The following is a 24,631-nucleotide window of genomic DNA, read 5'->3' as shown; positions in this document are numbered from 1 at the left end:
ACTGATTACTCGCTGCATGTAAACAGCAATCTCACATATTCTCAGGTTGGCTGCCAGATTACCAAACCATGTGACAAAATGTATTATGCTCTGATAAGGCCGGTTCCAAAAGTTCATTATTATTAAGTTACAATAATAATTCGAGAAAAAATGAATGCACATTAAAGCAAACCTGAATTTGACCTTAGAGCATGACAATGACCCAATTCATACATCCAAACCAACAATGTGCAAGATTAAACAATATCACTGAAAAATATGGTTTTAATTGTAACAGGAAATTATTGGTTTATATAATGAAAGTGTGGTGTTATTAAAAATAACTACAGTATATGTGGACCATTTCTTAACAGATAATGACAAGATAAATCTCTGCAGGATGTGTGTATAGATGGGTAAGTAGCTAACTAGTCTCTCTCTAAAGTCAGAATGATAACCTTCAAGATAGTATTGTAAAATAGATTTAGTGGTTGTTTATTTATTTGAAAATAATAGAAGTCAATTTAGGGCTACAGATCTGATTTCATTTTATGACTGCCTGACCATCCAATAGAATCTCAGAAATTAATAAATTAAGGACTTAGTGATGGAGAATCCAGCCTCTCTGTACCTTAGTTGAGTTTATTTTTTAATTATTTTTAAAATGACTGTATATAAATTATGTATACAAGTTAGATGTATACAATGTATGACTGTATACAAGTTAAATGTATGCTGAATTAAAAACAAATATCATATAGACATATGCTGCAGTGTATTTATGTGAGAGTAAAGAGCATAAAATACAGCATACATCTGAATGGCTGCAGATTTTCAGTTATTTATTTGATGACATCAATTTTTGATTTCATTCATTTAAATCCTAGATACATCAATATTTTGAAATATTTAGTAATATTTTGACAAAATGTCATTCTCAGGTCTTCTACATTAAAATATTTTTTCTTTAAATAAAAAACAGTGATTTCCCAAACTTGAAAATTTGCAGTGAGAGCATCCTAATGCTCTGAAATGGCAACCACTGCCAATAGCAGAGAGTTGACATAGAGCTAATGAAATTAGTAAAAGGCTTTTTTTTTAGAAAAGGATCATTTTAGATAATAGTTGTAAAGAAATCTATTTATGGAAAACAGTAGTTCAGTTGATGAGCACCATCTTCATCCAGGGAATGTATAACTTAAGCACAGGCCTCAATGAATCAAGTGTATTTTCTCCTGCTAATAGTGGAATGAACATAAGATAATATATATCTATATATTATATCAGCATACAGTTCTACTCCTGATATGCTCAGATTTAAATCAGTAGTGGATTGTCAAGCAGCGCGACTCCTGCAGCAACACCTCCATCAGCATGTTCCACACTCTTTGTCCTGAGCAGGTGGCCCACACACTCGTTCATCAGAACCTCTTTTCCTCTCCTGTATGACAGTGAAATAGGTTAGTGGGTTTTCTTGTCTGACAATAAAGAATAGTCGGTTTGATTGTATTTTTTGCTTTTTTCCCCCAAACCATGAGATATTAACTAACAATGTATCTTTTTAACAGAAAATAGTTTGACTGTTTAGAGTGAAAGCAGCGTTTTCTTTTCCACAGAGTACCTAACGTAGGCTCCAAAAACACCTAATTCACTGATGCACAACTTGAGCTCCATTGGTTCCCCACTTCGGCAAAGATAGTTGTGTATTGACTGGGGTTGGATTTTGTCCATCAGGATGTAGCTGGTTCTCTCTGTGCTGTTCAAGCTCTCCAGCACACGGCGGATATCCTCCCCATAAATGTTGTTCCCTGTGAGAAGAGATGTGGAGTGCAATTTTTGTGCAGCATCAACAGGCTGTGCATCTAGATAAATGTAACATGAACGTTATACTTTGTGTAGCCGAATAATTGTGTGCTGTGTGTTTTTACTGTCATTAGACAATGTGTGCTACAGTAACCAACCTTTTCTTTATTCTACAAACACAGTTTAGGGCAAAAATTCTAAGAGTAAATATTCCACTTTGTTCACACTCAAGCTAAAATATATTAGCACAAATGGAACTTGAATTTAGGGGGTGTGTCCTTACCACAAGCTCAGTGGGTAAAATCTTTGTCTTGCAATGTTTACACTAGGTTGCACACTATGCACTTTATGTGGCTACTGTAGGTTAACTTACTTTTTAGTCCTTTGCTTTATGCTGTTTTACTGTATGTAGCTCTGTGTTTTATGTAGCACCAAAGACATGGAGGAACATTGTTTTATTTCACTTTGTACTGCGTTTTGTCTATTTATGGTCGAATTGACAAGCTTCTTGACTTGAGTAATGTTCAGGAATTACACAGCCAGGCTGTCAGAGGCAAAACTGAAAGCCCCCCTTAGTAACTTATTCAGCAGTGTTGTGCCAGGGACGCAAGACTTGGATACATGGCTCACAATGTAAACTGGGTCTACTACCTAAGGTGTAGTATAGGGCTGGTTTGAGTGAATCCCAGGGAAGCTTTGAGTCAATGTGATGCCATTTAGTCTAGAGGGGTTAAGCTTGAAGTGAAGACTCCCTTTGCGAGAAGCATCCAAAATGAGTGGCCAAAGAGATATGGCTTGCAATGACAACAACAATATAGGAGCCCATGTGTTGTATTTTTGCACCAAAAGACACCTAGGTAAGCTATTTTTCCTACATTTAAACATGCTTTTGTTGTATTTTGAAACTGCATAACCATAACAGCAGTGCATTGTATGATGCCCAAGTTTCTACATTCAAATGCGTAAATCAGAGAGCCATAGCACACTCATTTAGAATTTATCAGGGTTGATGTTTCACTGAATTTCCCAATTTATTTATGAAAAAACTGAAGGAAGAAAAGAACAGAAGAAATGATAGAAATGATCTCATCTGTCATTGTCCTGTCAGTATTAAAGAAGACTTCATAATTTTGTGGTTCATTGTCCGACTGAACTAAATTTGTTCTAGAGATGTCTTTTTCACACTAGGCTACTTGAAGAACTGGAACAAATTACCTTGCGGGCTGGGTTTAACCTGCAAGCTACCAACTGAATAGCCCAGATCTAAAGGCTGTTTCTCAATGAATGTTCACAGCCCATTGAATAGAATATCATTCTTGCTCCTTGGATTAACTGGCTATGGAGTAGATTTTTGTCATGTTCTGGCACCCTTAAATACTTACTGGCTGTGTGGCAGCATCACTTATACTTATATGGTTCTTTGGATTTCAATTTTCAATTTAAATTTATTTGCATATGTTTTTAACAGTTCACATTGTCTCAAAGCAGAAGTTTAAAAAAAAAACCCACAACAACAAATAAATAAATTAATGAAATTTAAGGTTTAAAATTAAGTTCATCAAATAATTGGGTGATTGATCGATCTCCTTCCTGGCATGAGACCCTGATCTTATCATAGGCCACAAGTAAGAGGGAAAGCCGATATAGCCCCTCAGATCTCATTCTAGTTAATCAGTCTGCCAATGATAAGTCACACATTAGGTGTTCCCTCCTTTTGTGGACCGGTGAACTCTGATAACTTCAAGTATATAATTTACATTATTGTACAATATTTGCTAAATTTCAAACTGAAAAGCAAATTCTAATTGCAAGTGCATTTCAAAGTCTAATATTATTTACATAAAACTTAGTATACTCCCAGCCCCCAGCACTTAGAAACAGGATTCTGTCATTAGTAAAATTTCGATCACAGCCTCATAACTGTACATTATGAAATGCAATTGCAAATTCCTGTAATAAGTTATAAGTTTAGGTTAATTTTAAGAGCTATTTCTATATTCTATCACTACAGATAAGATAAAATTTTATAAAATAATAACAGCAAGTCAAGGCATCAGTATATCTAACAGATGTTCTCTTTAAAAAATCGTTCTCTTTAAAATTACATGTATTCTGGACAGGTGTTTTCGGCATTATGTCCTCCATATTTGAAGTGCAATTGACGCCATGCCCACTGATCGCTATATTTGGTATTACCAATGAGTCAGTATCACTGAGCTCTGCACACAAAGATGTTTTAGCCTTCTCATCGTTGTTGGCCAGATGTTGTATACTTCTACACTGGAAAGCAATAAGATTTCGCACCATCTCTCAGTGGCTTAAGGATTTGTTGTTTTTTCTTAAGTTGGAGAAAATAAAATATTCACTGAGGGGTTCTACTGACACCTTTTTTGCAAGTGGCAACCTGTTATTTCTTATTTTAGGAGACTACGGGTGTTACCTGATTAAAGTTGTAATTCGGTCAAAAATTGGACTGTATGTATAACCTTTCTTCCGTTTCTTCAGTTGTTTAACAGTTGGATGTGAGGTGTTTGTGCGTGGGCATGTGTCTTTGTCTGGGGTTTTTTTTGTTTGTTTTGGGTGACAGGGTGGAGGTGTTTGCTCTTTGTTATTTAAGAAGGGAAAATGGAGAATTCCTGTATACATTCTTGTATTTGTGATTGTTGATATTTCAATTAAAAATAAATAAATTGTTCTCTTGACTGCCTGCTTTTAATGTGAATGTATAAGGCATCAGTGAATATATTACAATGTATTAATATATAGTTTTCACTATAGCTGTCTTTAGAGAACAGCGGAAAATGGTGGAAAATGTACAGTTAAAGCTCACCTCCACCTTCTCTCTGTGGTTTCAACACATACTGGTCTGGTTTGGCCAAAGCCATAGCCACGCTCCTGTCCCCTTCCTCTCCCTCATAAGATGAAAAAAGTTGTGTCAATTGGCATATTTCAGAACTCACAGAAATTGACTATAGTTGTGCATAGTAGTGCTATACCATGTCTAATGTGTAAAGGCCGGCAAAAGTGGCACGTATCTGCATCACTGTTTCAGGCTCATCAGGAAAGAATGTCTCAAGGACACCTGGCCGAGCCAATTCCTGTTGGACCTTTTTAGTGCCAGCAAGGTGGGTGCTGATGTCTGGACATTTCACAGCACACGAGCGTTCCATCATCAGCCGAGCCTCCCAGCTCTGTAGTTACAATGCATAAGCCGCAAAAAACTGTTTTTAGAGACCATATGGAAACATTATTGAAGTGAAATTAAAGTCTCAGCTGTTAAAAATAAGCACTGTACTTGTTCTGATTTGTAATTTTGAGGCATGTATCCATCACGGAAATAAACAACAGCGATCTCTTGTCCATCTCTGAAAACAGAAACAATTTTCCCATCAGATTTGTTAAATCAGTTTGTAAAAGTTAAAAGTTATCTTCTATTTAAGGGAAGTAATTGAAACACTCACACAAACAGTCTCTTGTTCTGGTCCAGATATCCACTTCTACTCACGTCTTCAAACTTCCTTCTTATTACACGAATGTTTCTGTGAATACATAACATGCAAATAATTTGTTTATTTTTATGCAAATGCAAATCAATCCCAAAGAAGCAACAGCTAACAGTATATTGCCTAATTGGCTAACTAGCATACAATGATTCTCTCCCCATCTTCCATTTCACTGCCATATGAAGAGCTCATATTTTAAGTTACAAGTAATATTTATGAAAATGGTATTGTTTGCCATGTTTGTTGATGATGTTGCTAACTTGACTGTTGTAATGATTTAAATAAGATTGTTGCTAGATTTGTATTTTATCAAATAAACACAAATAAATGTTTCCTTTACATCAATTCGCTTTTCCAACATGTACAGTATGGATGAAATCTGATATTTCTGTTATAAATGTGAATGTTGTTTATAATATAATGTAATGTATATCATGTGATAACAGAATCTTGTTTTGCCAATGTTCCAAACATTAAAGGTATCTTATTAATAAAACTAAACATCGATTAACTGTCAAATTGCTGTGGTATATGGGGAATAAATCTCAGTTAGTTAGAACCTTCTACTTCCAGTGTTGTAAGTTTCTGGCAAAGTCTAACATGCTTGCTTCGGCATCAGCAATCTCATCTGCCCTGCATTCAGCACTCACTCATGTGGACATAAAGGACTCGTACGTTAGAATGCTGCTCATAGACTTTAGTTCAGCATTCAACACTATCATCCCTCAACAGCTCAGTAATAAACTGCTTCAGCTAGGGCTCAGCACTTCTAGATGAGACAAACTACAGGACCGAGGTGAGACGCCTGGCCGGGTGGTGCACTGACAACAATCTCTCTCTGAACGTGGAGAAGATGAAGGAGATTGTTGTTGACTTCAGGAGAACGCACACTCAGCATGCTCCTCTGACCATCAACGGTGCCACTGTGGAGAGAGTGAGTAGCACCAAGTTCTTTGGTGTGGTCATCACAGAGGACCTCGCCTGGACTGAAAACACAGCAGCACTGGCCAAGAAATCACAGCAGCGTCTCTACTTCCTCAGCAAACTGAGAAGAGCCAGCGCACCACCATCATGCACACCTTCTACAGAGGCACCATCGAGAGCATACTATCGAGCTGCATCACTGTGTGGTACGGTGCTTGCAACGCATCCTGCCGGAAGACGCTACAGCGCATAGTGAGAGCAGCTGAGAGGCTTATTGGTGTCTCTCTCCCCTCCCTCCAGGCCATTTACAAGACCCGTCTCACCCGCAAAGCCCTCTGCATTGCAGGTGATCCCACCCACCCATTACACAGCTTCTTCAGTCTACTGCCATCAGGGAGGAGACTGCAGAGTATCTGGGCCAGGACCAACAGATTGAAGGACAGCTTCAGTCATCAGGCTGTCAGGAAGCTGAACTCGATCTCAAACTTGCCTCCACTTCTCTTTTCTGCCCCAGGCACCACAGATCTATGAACCCAACATACCCCTCCAGATCCCACATCCCCAGGTCCTTCCACTCCCTCCTCCCACTAACATATGAAAACATGCACCAGTCACTTTGTGCGGCATTGGTCTGCTCATTTTTCACTTTATCTGCATATGCCTTGCACTGCCTTATTTAAATTACATTGTTAATATTTTGCACCTTGGGACTGAGAGAAATACATTTTCAATTCTCTATGTATGTACTGTACATGTGAAAGAGTTGACAATAAAGAAGAACTTGAACTTGAATCAGTGTTCATCTCTGTTCACCTCTCACCAAGTGAGCTCCAGACCAAAGTCGACACATTAAATAATATTAAACATTAAATAATAATTTATCATGTAATGACAATGCATCTTACCTTGCCCAAAGCTCATTCTCTACAAATCGGTGGTCATATATGTTCCTCTGAACTTCCTCAACTAGGAACATAACAACTGCCCTGTGATAAGGATACATCAATTTACTATTAAAGGAGAAAAGTGAAAGCTCAATCTTTTATGATTCCTAAAACAGTTAACAATGCTTTGCTGTATCAAATGTTTCTAATTCATAATGTAGATTTGTCATTCATAAATTAACAGTCAGTACACATAAAGCTTTTTTTTTTGTTAAACTAACCTCTCAGAGCCATAAAGCTCCCAGGCCATTGCCAAGCCTTTTGCCAGTCCTGCTGCTGGATTATTATCTAAGATCAGTTTGCTTTCCTCCAACAGGTCTGCAACCTTCAGAATGTGCCTGGGATAAGAACACGTGAACTTCTAAACGGCAAAATGCAGCTTTTTCCACCCCACAGTTAGCCATAGTTAGCATTCTGGCTAATGCACTGATTGCATGCTACTAAACGTTCAAGAACATACACTCACCGATGAACATTTGGTGTTTGTGAGGAAAGTCCCCCAAAACTGGCTGCAATAGTATTAATTTCAATCTGTTTTATGGCCTCTTTTCCATCAGCATGGTCAATCATGTAATCTGAACGATTCAAGCCCAGCACTATTGCCTAAAATAAGAAACAGTATGAAATCCAATTCAATCCAATAGTTTGCATACCCTTTGGCCACAAAGACATTTAGTATGTTAGGTTTCACAGATACTCCCCTGTTATAACAAGCAAAATAAAGTCAAATATAAAGCAGATTAATTCTCTTTCTTTGCCATTGTAAGTGACTCCAAACTGTTTCATGTCCTGTGAAATGGTCATGTTAAACCTTTAAAAAATATATAGATTTTTCCTGTTATTTTATTTCAGCATTATTATTATTATTATTATTATTATTATTGATTCTGAATTGTGTAAAACTATCTTTTGTGGATTCATTTTTTCATGTAGAAACATGTAAAATGTCATGTAGATATAAAGTAAAATAAATTTACCACACACAAACATTATATTACCATGTCCTGAGGTTCCTGCTGAACTTGTCGGTAAATATTGAAGAGTTTTGCTGTAAAACCGTCAACCTTCATGGTGCTGTTAAGATACATATAACAATTAATAACCTTCTGAGCATGAGCATGCACACAAAACAGCCATTTCCCAAAAGTACATTTTACTAAACTAATAGCAAAACTGAAATAAAAAAAGGCATTTTATTTCTATAAAAGACAGTCATAAAAAAGCATAGCACCAAAAAAGCTTGTTTGCCACGTGAGCAGTACCTTGCAAGAGCCTCCTCAAGGAAACACGGACTCTGACTGACTTTGTCTATCAGCCGATTAAAATGAGTTGCAACATCTAGAGCCTGATTAAAGAGCGTTGTAGGCACCGGGGAAGGGAAGAGTGTGAATGGTGCATAACTCACCACCTAGAAGACACAAACACACGCTCACACTTCCCATAAGTCTAGTTTTATGTATTTTAACAAGTGTGACTGACAGCAAAAATGGTTTACTTCTGAAGAGTTTGGTGATTCTTTTGTGCGCATTAATACACCATGCATCAGTAAAGAATCTTTAGCAATTTTTTCCAGATCTTTGATTAACTCCTCATTTCTTAAGAGCTCATCTGGAATCCTTTGAGTAGCCATTGACATCTACCTGGAATGAAATGAAAGAATATAATGTAAAGAACAAAACATAATAAAGTTAATTGTTGCAACTTATAGCATCTTTAAGCAGTACAATATGAGCAGGAATGCTGTTTTACTGAATATCAAGCTGTATCAAGATGTTATTCAAGCTGCATTCATAACTAAGTGGAAACTGAAAAGTTTCCAACAACATTGATTTATATAGCTCAAATCATATTTCCTACTTGGAAAGTCAGGTTTTTCTCAGAGCTCAGGCTTCGTAATCTGAGTCGTAATTCTGGGACCTCACTTTAACATACTGGTGCTCAAAAAAATCAAATCAATAAATAAATAAAAATTAGTAGAGAAGAGTAAGAAATAGCAGCATGATTTACAGTCAACTCTGAAAGTATTGGAACAGTAAGGTCGATTATTTTACTTTTGCTAAACACTGAAGACAACTTCAGTTGTCAGAACAGAGGTGAAGATCACAGAGGTGACAGTATCACAGTTTCATAATCCACAATTTAAAGACAACTTCAGTAGCAGGAATATAGAGACCATAAGGTGTAAACCATTCATCATAGTTTTGATCTCTTTATCAGGGGTCGTGTCATGCATTGAGCATGATAGTCACTCATTTGGGTCTTTTGTCATGCTCTCTTGCCACACATTGTATTTGTCATGCAGAAAAACTTACTATTCATCATATATTTAATATGTACCTGTCAAAATGTATCTGTCACTCTCTCTATGGAACCGGGGAGGAATCAAGCGCGTTTCCCCTGGAGTTCTTAGTCGAGCCAGCCAATCAAAAAAGAGCCTACACAATAGCCAATCAGAAAATAGCACTATTGTACAGTACCTGCATAAGATTTAACGCAACAACCAATGAAAAAAAGCATATCCTGGAATTGTTCACCATCATCCTCGTTCACCCACAGGGAAAACCACTGGAGCTGCAAGCATCACTTTGAGCACAGAGTAAGTCATGGTCTCCTGTTGTAATTTTACAACAAACAATGATGTCACTCTTGCCTGTCTTCAAACTTGAGAGCCCTGCTTTATCTATAACATCACTGCAAAGGAATAATCTAAATCCCTTTTTTTCATTTTCAAACCTTTTTTGTAAAAAAAAAAAAAAAAAAGTAAAAAGAATTTACTTTAAATAATTTTTGAGTCTGTGCCATTTTATAAGTCCCACTTAAGCTTCTGTTTACCAAGAAACTTTAGGGCACTTCATGCTTCTTTCTGCTGACCAGCATTTAAAAGATGCTGATTTCATTTTCCAGCAGGATTCGGCACCTTCCTACAATGCCAAAAGCACCAAAAGTTGTATAAATCACCATGGTGTTGGTGTGCATGACTGGCCAGTAAACTCACCAGACCTGAACCCCATAGAGAATCTATGGGGTAGTCTAGAGGAAAATGAGAAAGGCCACTGTCAAAGAGAACTGGGCATACCACCTCAGCAGTGTCACAGACATATACAGAGTATATATACAGTAAATGAACATACTTTCCAGAAGTTCAACAATTCACTAAAATATTTTTTTCCTGGTCTTATGAAGTATTCAATTTTTTTACATAAATGATTTAGTGGGGTTTTGTTCAATGTGAGCTAAAATCACCACGATTAAAAGAACCAAAGACTTAAACAGTCTGTGTGTACTGAATTTATATAATACACAAGTTTCACTATTTGAGTTGAATTACTGAAATAAATGAATTTTTCTAGTGACATTATAATTTATTGAGAAGGTGGACAAAATCCAATTTATTTTTAGATTAGAAAAATCTCTGACTAAAAATAACACTGAAGCAACATTGATCAGTTGAAACTGGACTATCTGTCGCTGACGACCCAAAAGAAATTGCGAAATATTGTTCAGAATTCTATAAGAATCTGTATAGCAGCCAGTTCTGCTGTGACAACAATACTTCTTGTATGGATACTGTAGGTAATATTAATTGTAATATTGTTCCTTTTATGATAGTTAATTATGTTACCTGAAGTTCTCGGAGTACCCGGAGGAAACCCCCGAGGCACGGGGAGAACATGCAAACTCCACACACACAAGGTGGAGGCGGGAATCAAACCTCCAACCCTGGAGGTGTGAGGCGAATGTGCTAACCACTAAGCCACTGTGACACCCCCCCCCCCATATAATATTGAATATTATACTGGTCTTTTCTCAGTTGGAAATTTTTAAGTTTATATCTTTCTGCAACAGTGGTGTAAGATCCCCATTGTGCTCTCTAATTTCCACAAGTGTTAATAGCTTGGTCTATGATTTTTTGTATGCAGACAAATTGCTTTCATCTATTTCTCACTTGGAATACAAGGCCAATTGTCATAAACAAAAGTCCTTATTTTAAAAAAACTGGTTTAAAAACAGGATCGATCAAGTTAGTAAACTATTTAACAAGGACAGTTACTTATTTACATAACAAGAACTTTGTAAATAATTATTCATCACTACTATCCTGTTAAAAACCTTCCTTGTGTCAAGATTTAAACTGAGTATTGATGTGAATTGCACTTTTTTGTGATTCACAAACAAAGACTGGTTGTGCATCTGTCTTTCTTTCTTTCTCTCTCTCTTTTTCTTTTGCCCTTGTGAACATACTAGAAAACGCTAGGAATTATTAAATGCCAATTGCATTCATGAAGAAGTTTCTTTTATGTGAGATTTCTCACGTTTGAGAAGCAATATGAAAATTGATGCTCTGAACTATTTTATCCACAAATGTAAGGTACTGAAAGTTTTTCTCACCACCAAGGATTTATTAGAATTTATATTAGCTCATTGTTCTTCTCCTGTAACCAAAAAAGCTTCCAAAAAAGCAGGAATACATGCTTGCACTTGTGTTCGATGTGTTTTGATATGTATTTTGGAAGAATGATCATAATCGGATGTTCTATACATCTACTCTTTGTATACACATACAAAACCTCTAAGTTATCAGGCAGCAAAGTGATATACAACAATGCTGAACCTTTATTTTACAATATTTTAAAATAAAAACCTCAGGAACAAAAGTTCAAAGTACAACAGCAATAAACTGAAAATAGCAAAATTACTATTTCTATATAAGACTTGAGGGCTCTAATTCTGTAATCACTGAAATGACTTGCATACAGTACGTGTCAAAATAAAAGACAAGTAACGAGAGAATTGTTGATCCGTTAAACAGTATATTTAATGTCATTAAACTAGTCATAGAAACCTTACCCAATGAAGTGAAGATCGTTTGAAGGTTGCTTATGTTTCTCTGATTTTACTGAATCTTAAGAACGTTGCAATGAGGGGACCTTAGAAGTGCTCCAAATGTATTAAGTCCGTCTGACTAAACCACTAAACGTACAAGCAAACAGAAATGACGCAGCATCGTTCACGCCACGGGATTTTCAAAATAAGAGCCCCGACTTATTGCTGCTGCTGCTACCTCTACTAGTGAAACTCTTGAACAGAACTGTGGTTTTCTAAGTTTTGGGATGCATCTGCCCATAGGCCAAGTGTAAGTCCAGATATTGTACTTCCACTCATCTTTATAAATTTCCTGCTCATCTCATAGGTCTCAGCACAGCTCTCAGTTGTTATAAATGCTGCTGCCAATAATGAAGATAAATCGTCTTTGATGGATGATTTAGACATGCAGTGCTTTCCTGCTCAATCAGGGTGAGGCCTTTCGCAGGTCAAGGAGTTATTCTTGCCACCACTTCTTGTGGTTTGCTTATCAGAATCAGATACATTGGCCAAGTATGTTGACACACACAAGGAATTTGGTTCCAGCTGTTTGTGACTCTCAAAAGTACAGACATAAACAACACTATATTATACAAGACAATGCAGATGTGATACAATAGACAGTATAAGTATTAAATATGAATACAGAATATAAGACTTCTTCTTTTGATTTTTATTGGCGGATGGCAAACCAACTTAAGGTGCATTTACCGCCACCTACTGGACTGGAGTGTGGAGCGCATAATGGTTTAGAAGTTTGAGGGGAAAAAACGCTATGTTAAATTCTATTGATCAGTTTTGTTTGTTTTAAGAAAATAACTAATTCCTGGAATATCCTAAACTGCTTTGATTCGTTTCCTAATAGAACCCGAAGGGAGAAATCATTTATACCAAACGATCGTAGTGCTTGAATTAATTTATTTCTTGCTCCTGCATATGCATCACACTCTATAAGTACATGCTCTACTGATTCTGCTTGACCACATTTATCACAATTTCCATTTTCATGTTTACCCATTTTATATAGACAATGTCCGAGACGCATTCTTGACATTAAAACATCTTCTTTCATGTTGCCAATGTTATCAATTTGTGCATGCTTTAAGGGCAGTTTAGCCAGATGGTCTACCTCCTCATTTCCTTCCACACCCATATGTTATGGTATCCACAGGAATTTTACCATAATTCCATATTGTCTTATTCTAAATAGACTCTGCATCACTTCAATGATCATATCTTGTCTGGCTGTTGATGTTCCACTTAGCAAGCTATTCAAAACTGAAAGGGAATCTGTACAAATGACTGTTTTTGTTGGCTGTACTTCCTCTATCCACTGGAGTGCTAGAAATATTGCTGTTATCTCTGCAGTAAAAACCGATACATGGTCTGAAATGCGTTTGTATATTTTGACTTTGAATTGAGGAATATATACTGCTGATGCTGTTCTTCCAGATTCAGGATCTTTGGAGCCATCTGTGTATACTTGAAATATGACTGTTCGATGTATTGTTGCACTGCTATATTTGTTAACATATTTCTTTCTTTATGTTTGTCTTTGTATAGCTTAGTGTCGACTACTGGCAAAGGGAAAAGCCAAGGAGGAATTGCTGAAGTTGCTACAGAAGGAGCAATATTGATGTCACTAATTCCCATATTCTGTGCTTCCACATTTGCAGTCCATCCAAAGCTTGATAGTCTTTTATACTCATATTCCCAGCAATTCTTTAAAACATTTTTAACTGGATGACTATCCAAGTGTCCCTTTACAGTGATCCAATATCTCATCTTTAATTTGAGCCTTCGGATTTCCAGAGGCATTTCACCCATCTCTACTTGTACTGCTGTTATTGGAGATGTTCTTATTGCTCCACAACATATTCGCATAGCTTGTGATTGGATTGCCTCAATCTTTAACAGGTGTGTTTTAGATGCAGAACTATACACCATACTGCCATAGTCAATAGCTGCTCTTATCAGTGCACAATAAATCATTTTAAGAGACTGACGACATGCCCCCCATTCAACTCCTGATAAACACCTCATTACATTTATCGCCTTTTTACCTTTGTCGATCATTTTCTGAATATGAGCTCTAAAATTCAATTTTGAGTCCATCCACATTCCCAGAAATCTAATTACTGACACTTGCTCCAATTGCTGGTCATACATTTTAATATTCATTATTGGATTGATATTCCTTTTTGTAAAACAGATCACCTGAGTTTTTGCTACAGAGAAACGGAAACCCCATTCATTAGCCCAATTTTCTACTTTCTTAACAGTATTCTGCATACACTTTTCCAACATGCCCCACATTGCGGCCCCTTTTCCACAGCGTGCCGTCATCTGCAGACATAGATCTTCCTATCCCTGTGTCTATCTGATTAAAAATATCATTAATCATTAGATTAAACAGAATGGGACTGCTAACACTTCCTTGAGGTGTTCCATTCTCTATTTGATATATCTGAGACAATTCAGACCCCACCCTAACTTGTATAGTTCTTTCAAACAGGAAGTTCTTGATCCAATTATACATTCTACCTTGTATTTCCATTTTATCTAATTTTATTAATAGTCCTTCCTTCCACATCATGTCGTAAGCTTTTTCAATATCAAAAAATACTCCTATTAACACTTCTTTGTTTACTTGTGCCTTTCTTATTTCAGCTTCCAAACACAGCACAGAGTCCATTGTGTTTCGCCCTTTCCGAAAACCACTTTGATATGGTGATAAAATGTTATTCTTCTCGATGATATACACCAATCTGCTCATTACCATACGTTCCATTAGTTTGCAAAGGTTTGAAGTTAATGCAATGGGCCTGTAATTATTTGGTTGTGTATGCTCTTTGCCTGGCTTTGCTATTGGCACTATAACACCATGCTTCCAGTCAGCTGGTAACTTCCCTGACTCCCACACCTTATTAAAAAGACTTAAGATTATACTTAATGATGACTCTGATAGATGTTTTACCATCTCATAACGGATATCATCTCTTCCTGGTGAAGTTTGTTTAACTCCTGCAAGTGCTTTCTTCAGCTCATATACAGTAAACTCTGAGTCTAAAGTGCATCCAGATGGTCCTTTTTCTTTCAGTAGTTGAGGGTACTTATTCAGGATATGTTCCCTATACCTCCTCATTTCATCTGTCAAATTTGAACTATTGTGCACTTTAGTAAATGTTTCAGCTAGTACCTCTGCTTTTTCGCTGTCTGATATGACTAGTTTAACTTTATATACTAAAACAGGAATTCTGCTATTTCTTTGTTTTTCTCCCATTTTCCTTATCATACTCCAAACTTCCTTTATTTCAACATCTTCCCCAATATTGCTGCAAAATTCCCCCCAATAATTTCTCTTAGATGTCCGTATTACTCTTCTCACTATGGCCTGTGTTTTTTTATACTGAATAAATTCATTATAATTGAATGATTTTCTAACTTTCTTAAACGCTTTATTCCTTTTCCTAATTGCCTCACTACACTCCTCATTCCACCATGGGACGGCTTTCTTCCTGATACCAGCCTTCTTCTTACTGTACCTATTACCTCTATAGCAGTACTTTGAAGAACTTAATATATCTTATGATTAAAATACTCTACATCGTCCATAGACTTACTAATTTCTGACATTCTATTATGACACAACTCTTGTCCCAGTTGGCTGATTTAAATTTCCACCTTGGCATTCTTTTCGTCACAATTTGTGCTATATCGAAACCGTACTGCTGATAGGGAAATGATCACTTCCAACTGTACTTTGATTTAATACTTTCCAATCGCATTTTCTTGCTAAACATTCAGAGACTAGAGTTAAGAGTAATATTGAATATTTTCCTTGTGACAAATCCACTCTTGTATAGCTACCATCATTGATGCACACTAATCCTCCCCAATCTAGCATGTCTTCTACAATCAGTCCATTACTATCTGTGTTTGTACTCCCCCATAATGTGCTGTGAGCATTAAAATCACCACACCACACCACTTTATTACTTCCTTGTCCTCCAATATTTTCTAGTTTATCCTTGCTTAACCTGTCACATGGGTTGTAAAAGTTAATTATTCTAATACTGTGTACACCTTCCCATTTTTCCACCACTACAACCTATTGCTCCCCATTTACCTCAACTTTTCTATATTCAATATCTTGTTTAATAAATGTTGCTACCACACCACCATTTCTTTTATTTCTATCTCTTCTGATTGTAATGTATCCATGAATTAAAAAAATTTAATTGAGCTTTCAGCCACGTTTCTTGAACACATATAATGTCCGGACTATTTCCTTGATTTGTAATACATTTTTTTGAATTCTTGACCATTGGCAATTAAACTTCTAGCATTCCATTGCATTATTGTTAACACCATTATGTACAACCACATGTTTGACTGTTTTCTGTCGGACTGATTACTGTTTGTGACTTAAGCCTTTCATTTATCATATCCACTGTAACATCTTCTAACTCCAAGTACTTTTCTGCAGCTCTAATTATGATTTTAATTCTCTCTGTTCCGCTTTCAGTTTGGGCGGAACAATTCACTTCTTCTATGAATGCTACGAATGATACTTTATCAACAATCATTTCACTCTCTTTACTTTGCTCTTTCAACAATATCTTTTGTTGTGGTGCTGTTGTCCTTGTTTCAATTACTTGAATTACGTCAATTGCTTCTTTTACTTTCTTTATAGGCTCAGCGTACGATCTTCCTTCTGCCACTCTGACATTTTGTACTTTCACTGCATTCGTCCCTACTAAACAACCTCCGTATCCTGTACTGTGCTCTCCTCCACAATTACAGCATTTTGGTTTAATACCTTGCCCACATTTACCATATTCATGCTCACCTCCACACCGTGCACATCTCTGTTTTCCTTTACGATACGTGGCCGAATTTTTGGCATTTGTAACATTTTAACGGCGGGGGAACATATGGCCTGACATTGTAGCTCATAAAGCCTAAATATACTCTCTCAGGCAATTTGTTCTCATCAAAGTTTATCATTACTGAGAGGCTGTCAGTCTTTTCATTATTTCTAATGCACTTGAACCACCTGACATCCTTTACTGTTGCCCCAGATATATTTCTTAAGATTTTCTCAGCTGAAACATCAGTTGGGATCCCTGTTATCACACCTCTAACCCATCTTCTCTTCTGGGATTGAGCATACTACTTTGTGTCCAAGCAGTGATTTTATTCCCAGGGCCGTTTTTTTGTTGTCTATCATCTTTACAGAACAATATAAGTTTGCCATCCCTCAATGTCTTAATACTTTCAATTGTTCCTAATTTTTCTTTAAGTGTTTTTGTTCATTTCAATGGGTTTATGACATTTATGGACTCTGTAGCAAACTTCAGCAATACTTTATACTCCTCTTTCCTCCTTCTTGTCTGGTGATTTCCCTTTTCACTGTCTGTTTCTGAGATTTGTCCCCAATTTTTCTTTCTTTTCCGAGTTTCTACCAATTTCCATTTGTTAATTGTACTGAACTGAAACTCTGTCCCCGAATATAAGACTTATCAGTTATGTACATAAAGTGTGAGAAGTGCATGGTAATGCAAATAATAATATTATGCATTATTGTGCTTTTGTGCAATATGCAGCAGCAGTAGTGTGTGTAACATATACGGATGATGTGATTGACAGTTCTGAAAATTATTTTTTCTGCTGTTTTAACTGTGCGTTCCTGTCTTGTTTTGTTGCTGCACCAAACCAGATGGTGATGGATGTGCACAGGACAGATTCAATGACTACAGTGTAGGACAGCATCAGCAGCTCCTGTGGCAGACCGTACTTCCCTAATTAATGTAGAAAGTACATCCTCTGCTGGGCCTTTTTGATGATGGAGTTTATTTTGCACTCCCATTTCAGGTCTTGGGAAATGGTAGATCCCAGAAACTTGAAGGACTACACAGGGCTGTTGGATATTGTGAGGAGGAGTAGTGTTGAGGGGTCTTTCCTAAAGTATACAGTTTTGAGGGTGTTTAGCTTTAGGCTGTTCTGACTGCACCATAGCACCAGCCTCTTCACCACCTGCCGGTATGCAGAATGTCTCATCGCCATCTTGGATAAGACACTGAGCATAGTATCATCTGCAAATTTTAGGAGTTTATCAGTTGGGTCATTTGAAGTGCAGTCATTAGTATAGAAGGAGTATAGACAAATCCCTGAGGAGCGCCATTACTGATTGTCAAAATACTGGAGGTGACACCTCCCAGTCTCATCTGTTGTTTCCTGCCTGTCAGGAAGCTGGTGATCCACTGACAGATGGAAGAGGGTATAGTGAGCCTTAGGAGTTTTGAGTGGAGAATTTCCGGAATTATTGTATTAAAAGCCAAACTGAAGTCGACAAAGAGAGTCCGGGCGTATTTCCCTGGGCATTCCAGGTGTTGCAAAATGTAGTGTAGTCCAATGTTGACTGCATCTCCACTGATCTGTTTGCTCGGTAGGCAAACAGCTGATCTCTTGTAGTTTGTGATGTCTTGCAGGCCTTTCCAAACTGATGCAGGGTTGTTAGCTAAAAAAATGGTTTTCAGCTTTACAGAGTAGCTTCCTTTGGCTATTCTGATCTCTTTTGTCAAAATAAGATCAGAAAATAATGTAAATAAGATGTAAAAATAGATGTAAAAATAAGTCATGCCGAGGCTGCCATCCATGGTGCCATATTGGATCTTATTAAGGCTAAATTCAAAGATTTATATACAGAAGTTTTATAAAGTTTTGTAAAGTTTTATATATAGAAAATTTGGAACATTTATGATGATAATGTACTGTTATAGGATTAATGTAGATTGACCTTGTGATTCTTGCTGTAATCTATACAATATTTCATCAAAGACCATTAGCTCTTTATATTCCTATTATATACCTATTCACATTTCAACCCCACCACTGTTCAAACCAAATCTACACCCATATAAAAACCCGATTCCAAAAAAGTTGGGACACTGTACAAATTGTGAATAAAAAAACGAATGCAGTAATTCAAACCTATATTTTATTCACAATAGAATATAGACAACATACCAAATGTTGAAAGTGAGACATTTTGAAATGTCATGCCAAATATTGGCTCATTTTTGATTTCATGAGAGCTACACATTTCAAAAAAGTTGGGACAGGTAGCAATAAGAGGCCAGAAAAATAGTGGAGCAATATCAGAAGGTTTCTCAGAAAAAAATTGCGTTTGAAAAAAAAAGAGTTTGAAGTTATCATCATCTACAGTGCACAATATCATCCAAAGATTCAGAGAATCTGGAACAATCTCTGTGCATAAAGGTCAAGGCCGGAAAACCATACTGGATGCCCGTGATCTTCGGGCCCTTAGACGGCACTGCATCACATACAGGAATGCTACTGTAATGGAAATCACAACATGGGCTCAGGAATACTTCTAGAAAACAATGTTGGTGAACGCAATCCACCATGCCATTCGCCGTTGCTGGCTAAAAGGAAGACCTTACATGTTCCAACATGACAATGGCAGACCACATACTGCATCAATTACAACATCATGGCTGTGTAGAAGAAGTATCCGGGTACTGAAATGGCCAGCCTGCAGTCCAGATCTTTCACCCATAGAAAACATTTGAAACAGTTGAGCAACTAGAAGCCTGTATTAGACAAGAATGGGACAACATTCCTATTCCCAAACTTGAGCAACTTGTCTCTTCAGTCCCCAGACATTTGCAGACTGTTATAAAAAGAACAGTGTATGCCACACAGTGGTAAATTGTGGCCTTGTCCCAACTTTTTTGAGATGTGTTGATGCCATGAAATTAAATTATTTAAACTATTACTTATTTTCCCTTAAAATGATACATTTTTTCAGTTGAAACATTTGATATGTCATCTATGTTGTATTCTGAATAAAATATTGAAATTAGAAACTTCCAGATCATTGCATTCTGTTTATATTCACAATGTGTACAGTGTCCCAACTTTTTTGGAATCGGGTTTGTATATACTTCATTGACTTTACAACTGCTGCACCATTGGGCCGTTCTGGAAAATGAGTTACTCTCATAATAATAATAATAATAATAATAATAATAATAATAAGAATAAGAATAAGAATAAGAATAAGAATAAGAATAAGAATAAAAAATAAATAATAATGTGTGGAATAGCTTTTATACCAAATGAAGGGTACCATCTGATCCTCTGCGACCCGGATGGTTGATAAATGGTTCTTTAATAAACACTCTTTTTCCCTTGGTTTTCAGAGTGCACACATGGCTCAGCTCTCTCTACCATGACTCTTGTCTCCACTCTCTTTATCCTTGCCATTGCTTAATGAAACACAAAACACTTGTTGTCAGATCCTTACCACTCACTTTTCCAGGGTCCACACTGAGGCACAAACCAGCACTTGACTCATACCCCACTGCTTAAATCAGGTCTCCTTTACTGAGAGAGGAAATCTTCTAAAGCCATCTGCCCTCCTGGGCTGTGGGGAACCTTGAACTTAAAAGTCCCAAGTGATCTGTGTGCTGGCATCCTCCATGCAGTGGAGCCACTGGAGTGGTACTGTAGCATGGTCAGAACAGAAGTTGAAGGCTCAGCAGAACAGATTGGAGGGTGAGGCTAAATGGCTGGATGCTTCTTCTAGATTATTAGCTGTACTTTTATCTATCCTATCTTATCCATGCTGCATTGGCTCTGAGTCAAATATTGTATTTATTATAAAATACTATTACTGATCTATAAAGCACTAAATGGTCTTGATGGTGAACTGGGATGTTTGGATGTTGTTGCTTTACCACCCTTGCAAGTCGCTCAGGTTTGCTGACTGTGGAGTGGTTGGATGCTTTATATCCTAGGAAGATCTCAAGTCTGTGTCACCTTCTGGCTCTTGTGTTTATTTATGATTTCATTTCATTTCCTTTAACCATTACACGATTACAATAAACCTGCCCCCACCACCACCCACCCACCCACTACCGTGCTCCGAGTCTTCTAAGATCCGAGTCTGATTGATTCTTCTTCTGAACTTACTTCATCAATCCTGATTCCCTACCCCGGGTAAAGTCTTGTTGCCTTTTGGTGCACTCTGTTGGGCATAGGTCTGCATGGACAGCCTGTGACTCATAGGATTGCTGTGTATAGAACCGCTTAGAAACTATCACACCATCTTTAAACTACTGTTGCATTAGCCAGCTTTATGGTTGGGTCTTCATCAGTGAACATTTGAAGACTTTGGCAGAAATCGCCCTTGACCTTTAGTTCCTTAGGAGCTCTTGCTTGCTTAATTCCACTCAGCTACAAACTGTTGTAGAAAGGACATTTTTACATTTACATTATTTACTGTCCTTTATCACCCAAATGAGGATGGGTTCCCTTCTGAGCCTGGTTCTTCTCAAGCTTTCCTCTTGATTTTATCTTAGGGAGTTTTCCCTTGCTACCAACGCCCTCGGCTTGCTCATTATAGGACAGATACTTATGCAAAGCTGCTTTGACACAATGTGAACTGTTGAAATGCTATACAAATAAATTGAATTGAATTTAATACTCTCTTGTACCAAGAGCTTCCATTTCCATATCCATTTCCATTTACAGCATTTGGGAGACACCCTTATCCAGAGTGACGTACAAGACAGCTTTTGGCTAATTTATGCATGGGGAGCGCCTTTCACGACCTGTGAAAACACAGTTCCCAGCCCTCTATTCAGATTTTTCACTTTAAAATAAGACTTGCTTTTCACATCAACATTGTTACAAAATTATATAACAGTATGCTGTACAACTGCCAACTCTTTTCTCCATGAGGTACACTCCAAAAAGAGGAAACTGAATGAACAAAATATTTAACTTAATATTAAAACTGAAACTTCAAACAATGTTTTGTTTGTATTTATATTATTTATTATTTTCTAATCTTCTAAAGAATACCATTAAAAAAATACATTGCATGCTATATATTGTAAGATATTGTGACACCACAATGGAGTATACAATGTGATGAATGTACAACCAAAACCTACATGTATTGTGTTAATGGTGATGTTGAGATAATATGCAAATAACTGCTGGCTATTTGCAGACTGTTTTGTTTATTGTTTCTCAATAGGTAAAGCCATGATGAACAGAGTAATAGGTATGACTCATCATTGGGATTCCCTGATGCTGGGAGATCCTAGCAATTAAATACAGAGGATTTTCTCTTTACTCATCCAAATGTAATGGAACCTTTCTGTCAGAGATGATTACATTTCCTTAGTAACAGAGATGATACCAGTTCTGATATAGTAACCTTTAAAAGTATCACAATGATTATGCAGTTTCATATAGTTTGATTTGCTGGTGTGCTATGAATCCTTGTACAATTCAATTTAATTCAATTCAATTTATTCATATAGGGCAATTCACATTTTCTGAAATCAGCTTTACATAAATATAGAATTATAGCCAATGGTTCACAACTATTTTGGTGGCACAAGGGGATCTACTGTACATAATATTAGGTAGTGCAGGATGTTTTTATGGCTGATTGATGTAAGTGTGCATGTATTATATATATATATAAATATATATATTTAAAATAAATTATGGGCATAAATTAAAGATGGTACCCTTTACAGTGTAGTGCAGGTGTAGGTGCAGATGATAGTTTTACCTCTGTCGATAGGATAGATGTGGTCCTTTTCTCATTCATCACTGATGTATATTTTTGCGACAAGTACGACAAGTTTAATTAAGCATAAACTGAATAAGCAGGTCGGAGGAAGCGGTAGAAAATGAGTGAGAGAGATGAGTGAGAGTGAGTGAATAAGCAGGACATTGGGGCAATGGTAAAGAAATTATTTTAGTAGAATTTCACACTTTGTGTTAGTGAGTTGCAACTGTACACAATGTTTGCATTTTTTTTTATTTTGTTGCTGATACTGTGCAAAGGTCACCCTGTAGTAGAGGAGGGGCTTAATGAAGACAGTCAACAGCCATTGAATATTCATTTGTTCAGCTTGGGTTCCATTATGGAAATAAACAGAGCAGGGATTCTCCTCAACGCACTATGCTGTATGCAAATTTGTTTAGGAAATATGCTGGTAGCTTTTATATATATATATGTGAAGGGTAGCGAATGTCTCCATATCTGAGCCTGGTTTTGAAAGAACTACTATAGCAATCTACATAAAGCAACAGAAAGAGCTACATGCAGCAAAACATGCAGGCATTCATAAAGATTTCTCCTCTATTGGTAAGTCCAAAATATGGATCTTTTAAAATGAATTTATTTTTGTATTATTATAATTTTTTTTATGTATATATATATATATATAACATATATTTTATTCTTCTATGAAAATAATCTAATTTTGAAAATACTGGAACCATTATTTATATTACAGGTATCTGTTTATATTGTCTTAATGGGGACTACACCATTTTTAGATTTTGCAAAAGTACAGAGAAGTAGCAAAGTACAGTTTACTACAGTTTTTGTCCTGATTTCTATATATATATTTTTTTATAATTTAGGTGATGATTTTGATTCTGGCTTCCAATACCTTTTCTTGTCACATCAAAGTTGAAAACATATCCAAAATGAAGCGAATCTTGTACAGATACGAAAGATTAAACAAAGCTGTGAACAGTTTATCTCTCTCTCCCTGGACATACGAGTAAGTAGAATTCACCCACTAACCATGTGGCTTTGTTAGATTATCTTCAAGAAATCCAGGAATTTATATTTTATTGATTTATCTGTTTTTCCATTCCAGAGATAATACAGAAACCATCCATGGGGCCAAGTGTGATAATTTGGGATGCTCGGGACTTGTGAATGCCAGACCTGTACCAATATTTATTGAAACCTGTGTTTACCAACAGGATAAACACTACAACTACACTCTAGTAAAGTACAATATTAGTGTAGGCTGCACTTGTATTAAGGAAATGAGCTCTTAAAGCCATTTTTAGGAGACCATTAATCTTCCAAGTTATCTAAATCCTTGTAAAACAACCTTCATCACAACAAGGGAATGTTTGTTATTCAGTATAAATTAAATGAATAGCAGGTCATTTTGATGTTTCATAAATCTTTTAGATAATTGTTTTCTCTTATAGAGTATATTTATCCCATTTTCTTAATATGTGTCTTAATTAATAAACAATTAGGTCATTTTGTTTGGCTTATCATGTAGTGTGTATTCTGGATATTTAGACATTTTCACAAATGAAAAATAAAGTCAGAAATAAAATAGACATATGCCTGTGATTTTTTTCTATTTACCTTTAAAATGCTTCCTTCTGTTGAATAAGAAAACCAGAATATCTGAGGCAGCTGGATCTTACAGATATTTTATTATTAATATAAGTATCAGGTTTGAGACATCTGTAAATGTGTTTTTACAACAAAACACTTTGCAAAATTTGATGTCTCCTATGTTTCCGCCCAACTGGCCTTTTACACATAAAATTGTGTGTATGGTGATGCCTTCCTTAAAATGTTTGAATTAGTTTTAGTCTAATGTGAAAGAAATCTACCTGTCAGCTGTTTTTATACAATACTTTTGTTTCTATATCATAATATAATTGTGTTCCAAAGTGTCCTCAAATATGCAAAATAGAGAGAGTAACGAGACCACAAAATTTAATTGGGCAGCTGAC

General features: G+C 36.5%; 1 protein-coding gene and 1 long non-coding RNA gene across 5 annotated transcripts; one reads left to right on the top strand and one right to left on the bottom strand.

Moving 5' to 3' along the window:
* Positions 1-796: 796 nt before the first annotated feature.
* gss (glutathione synthetase) lies at positions 797-12,134 on the bottom strand. Of its 3 annotated transcripts, XM_047807257.1 has the most exons (14): positions 12,002-12,134; positions 9,491-9,588; positions 8,649-8,793; positions 8,416-8,561; positions 8,152-8,227; positions 7,620-7,756; positions 7,375-7,491; positions 7,115-7,195; positions 5,244-5,321; positions 5,078-5,147; positions 4,779-4,973; positions 4,613-4,694; positions 1,601-1,787; positions 797-1,420 (listed from the first exon to the last, which is right to left on the bottom strand). In XM_047807257.1, the coding sequence occupies exons 3-14, from the start codon at positions 8,787-8,789 to the stop codon at positions 1,297-1,299; spliced, it is 1,434 nt and encodes a 477-aa protein (XP_047663213.1). In that variant the 5' UTR covers positions 8,790-8,793; positions 9,491-9,588; positions 12,002-12,134; the 3' UTR covers positions 797-1,296. The 3 variants fall into 3 exon arrangements, with proteins under 3 accessions (XP_047663213.1, XP_027001020.2, XP_047663214.1); XM_027145219.2 differs by lacking the exon at positions 9,491-9,588 and having other exon boundaries at positions 12,002-12,133; XM_047807258.1 differs by lacking the exon at positions 9,491-9,588 and having other exon boundaries at positions 8,649-8,789; positions 12,002-12,133.
* Positions 12,135-12,189: 55 nt separating this feature from the next.
* Positions 12,190-24,197, top strand: LOC113641982. Of its 2 annotated transcripts, none has more exons than XR_007139294.1 (3): positions 12,190-12,287; positions 23,501-23,643; positions 23,743-24,197. It is a non-coding gene; the product is annotated as an uncharacterized LOC113641982 (long non-coding RNA). The 2 variants fall into 2 exon arrangements; XR_003440444.2 differs by lacking the exon at positions 12,190-12,287 and adding an exon at positions 17,936-23,219.
* The last annotated feature ends 434 nt before the right edge of the window (positions 24,198-24,631 follow it).

Source organism: Tachysurus fulvidraco, chromosome 23 (genome assembly GCF_022655615.1).
Source record: "Tachysurus fulvidraco isolate hzauxx_2018 chromosome 23, HZAU_PFXX_2.0, whole genome shotgun sequence".
NCBI classification, from domain to species: Eukaryota; Metazoa; Chordata; class Actinopteri; order Siluriformes; family Bagridae; genus Tachysurus; species Tachysurus fulvidraco.
The sequence above is the reverse complement of the archived record's forward strand: the minus strand, read 5'-3'. Positions and strand labels throughout refer to the sequence as shown.

Bases quoted from the DNA above. Each gene is read 5' to 3' on its own strand.
- gss (XM_047807257.1), bottom strand. From the start codon at position 8,789: ATGTCAATGGCTACTCAAAGGATTCCAGATGAGCTCTTAAGAAATGAG. The intron at 7,492-7,619 runs GTGAGTGTATGT...TTCTTATCCCAG, and splicing joins CAAACACCAAATGTTCATCG to GCACATTCTGAAGGTTGCAG. The intron at 7,196-7,374 runs GTTAGTTTAACA...TCCTTATCACAG, and splicing joins GAGCTTTATGGCTCTGAGAG to GGCAGTTGTTATGTTCCTAG.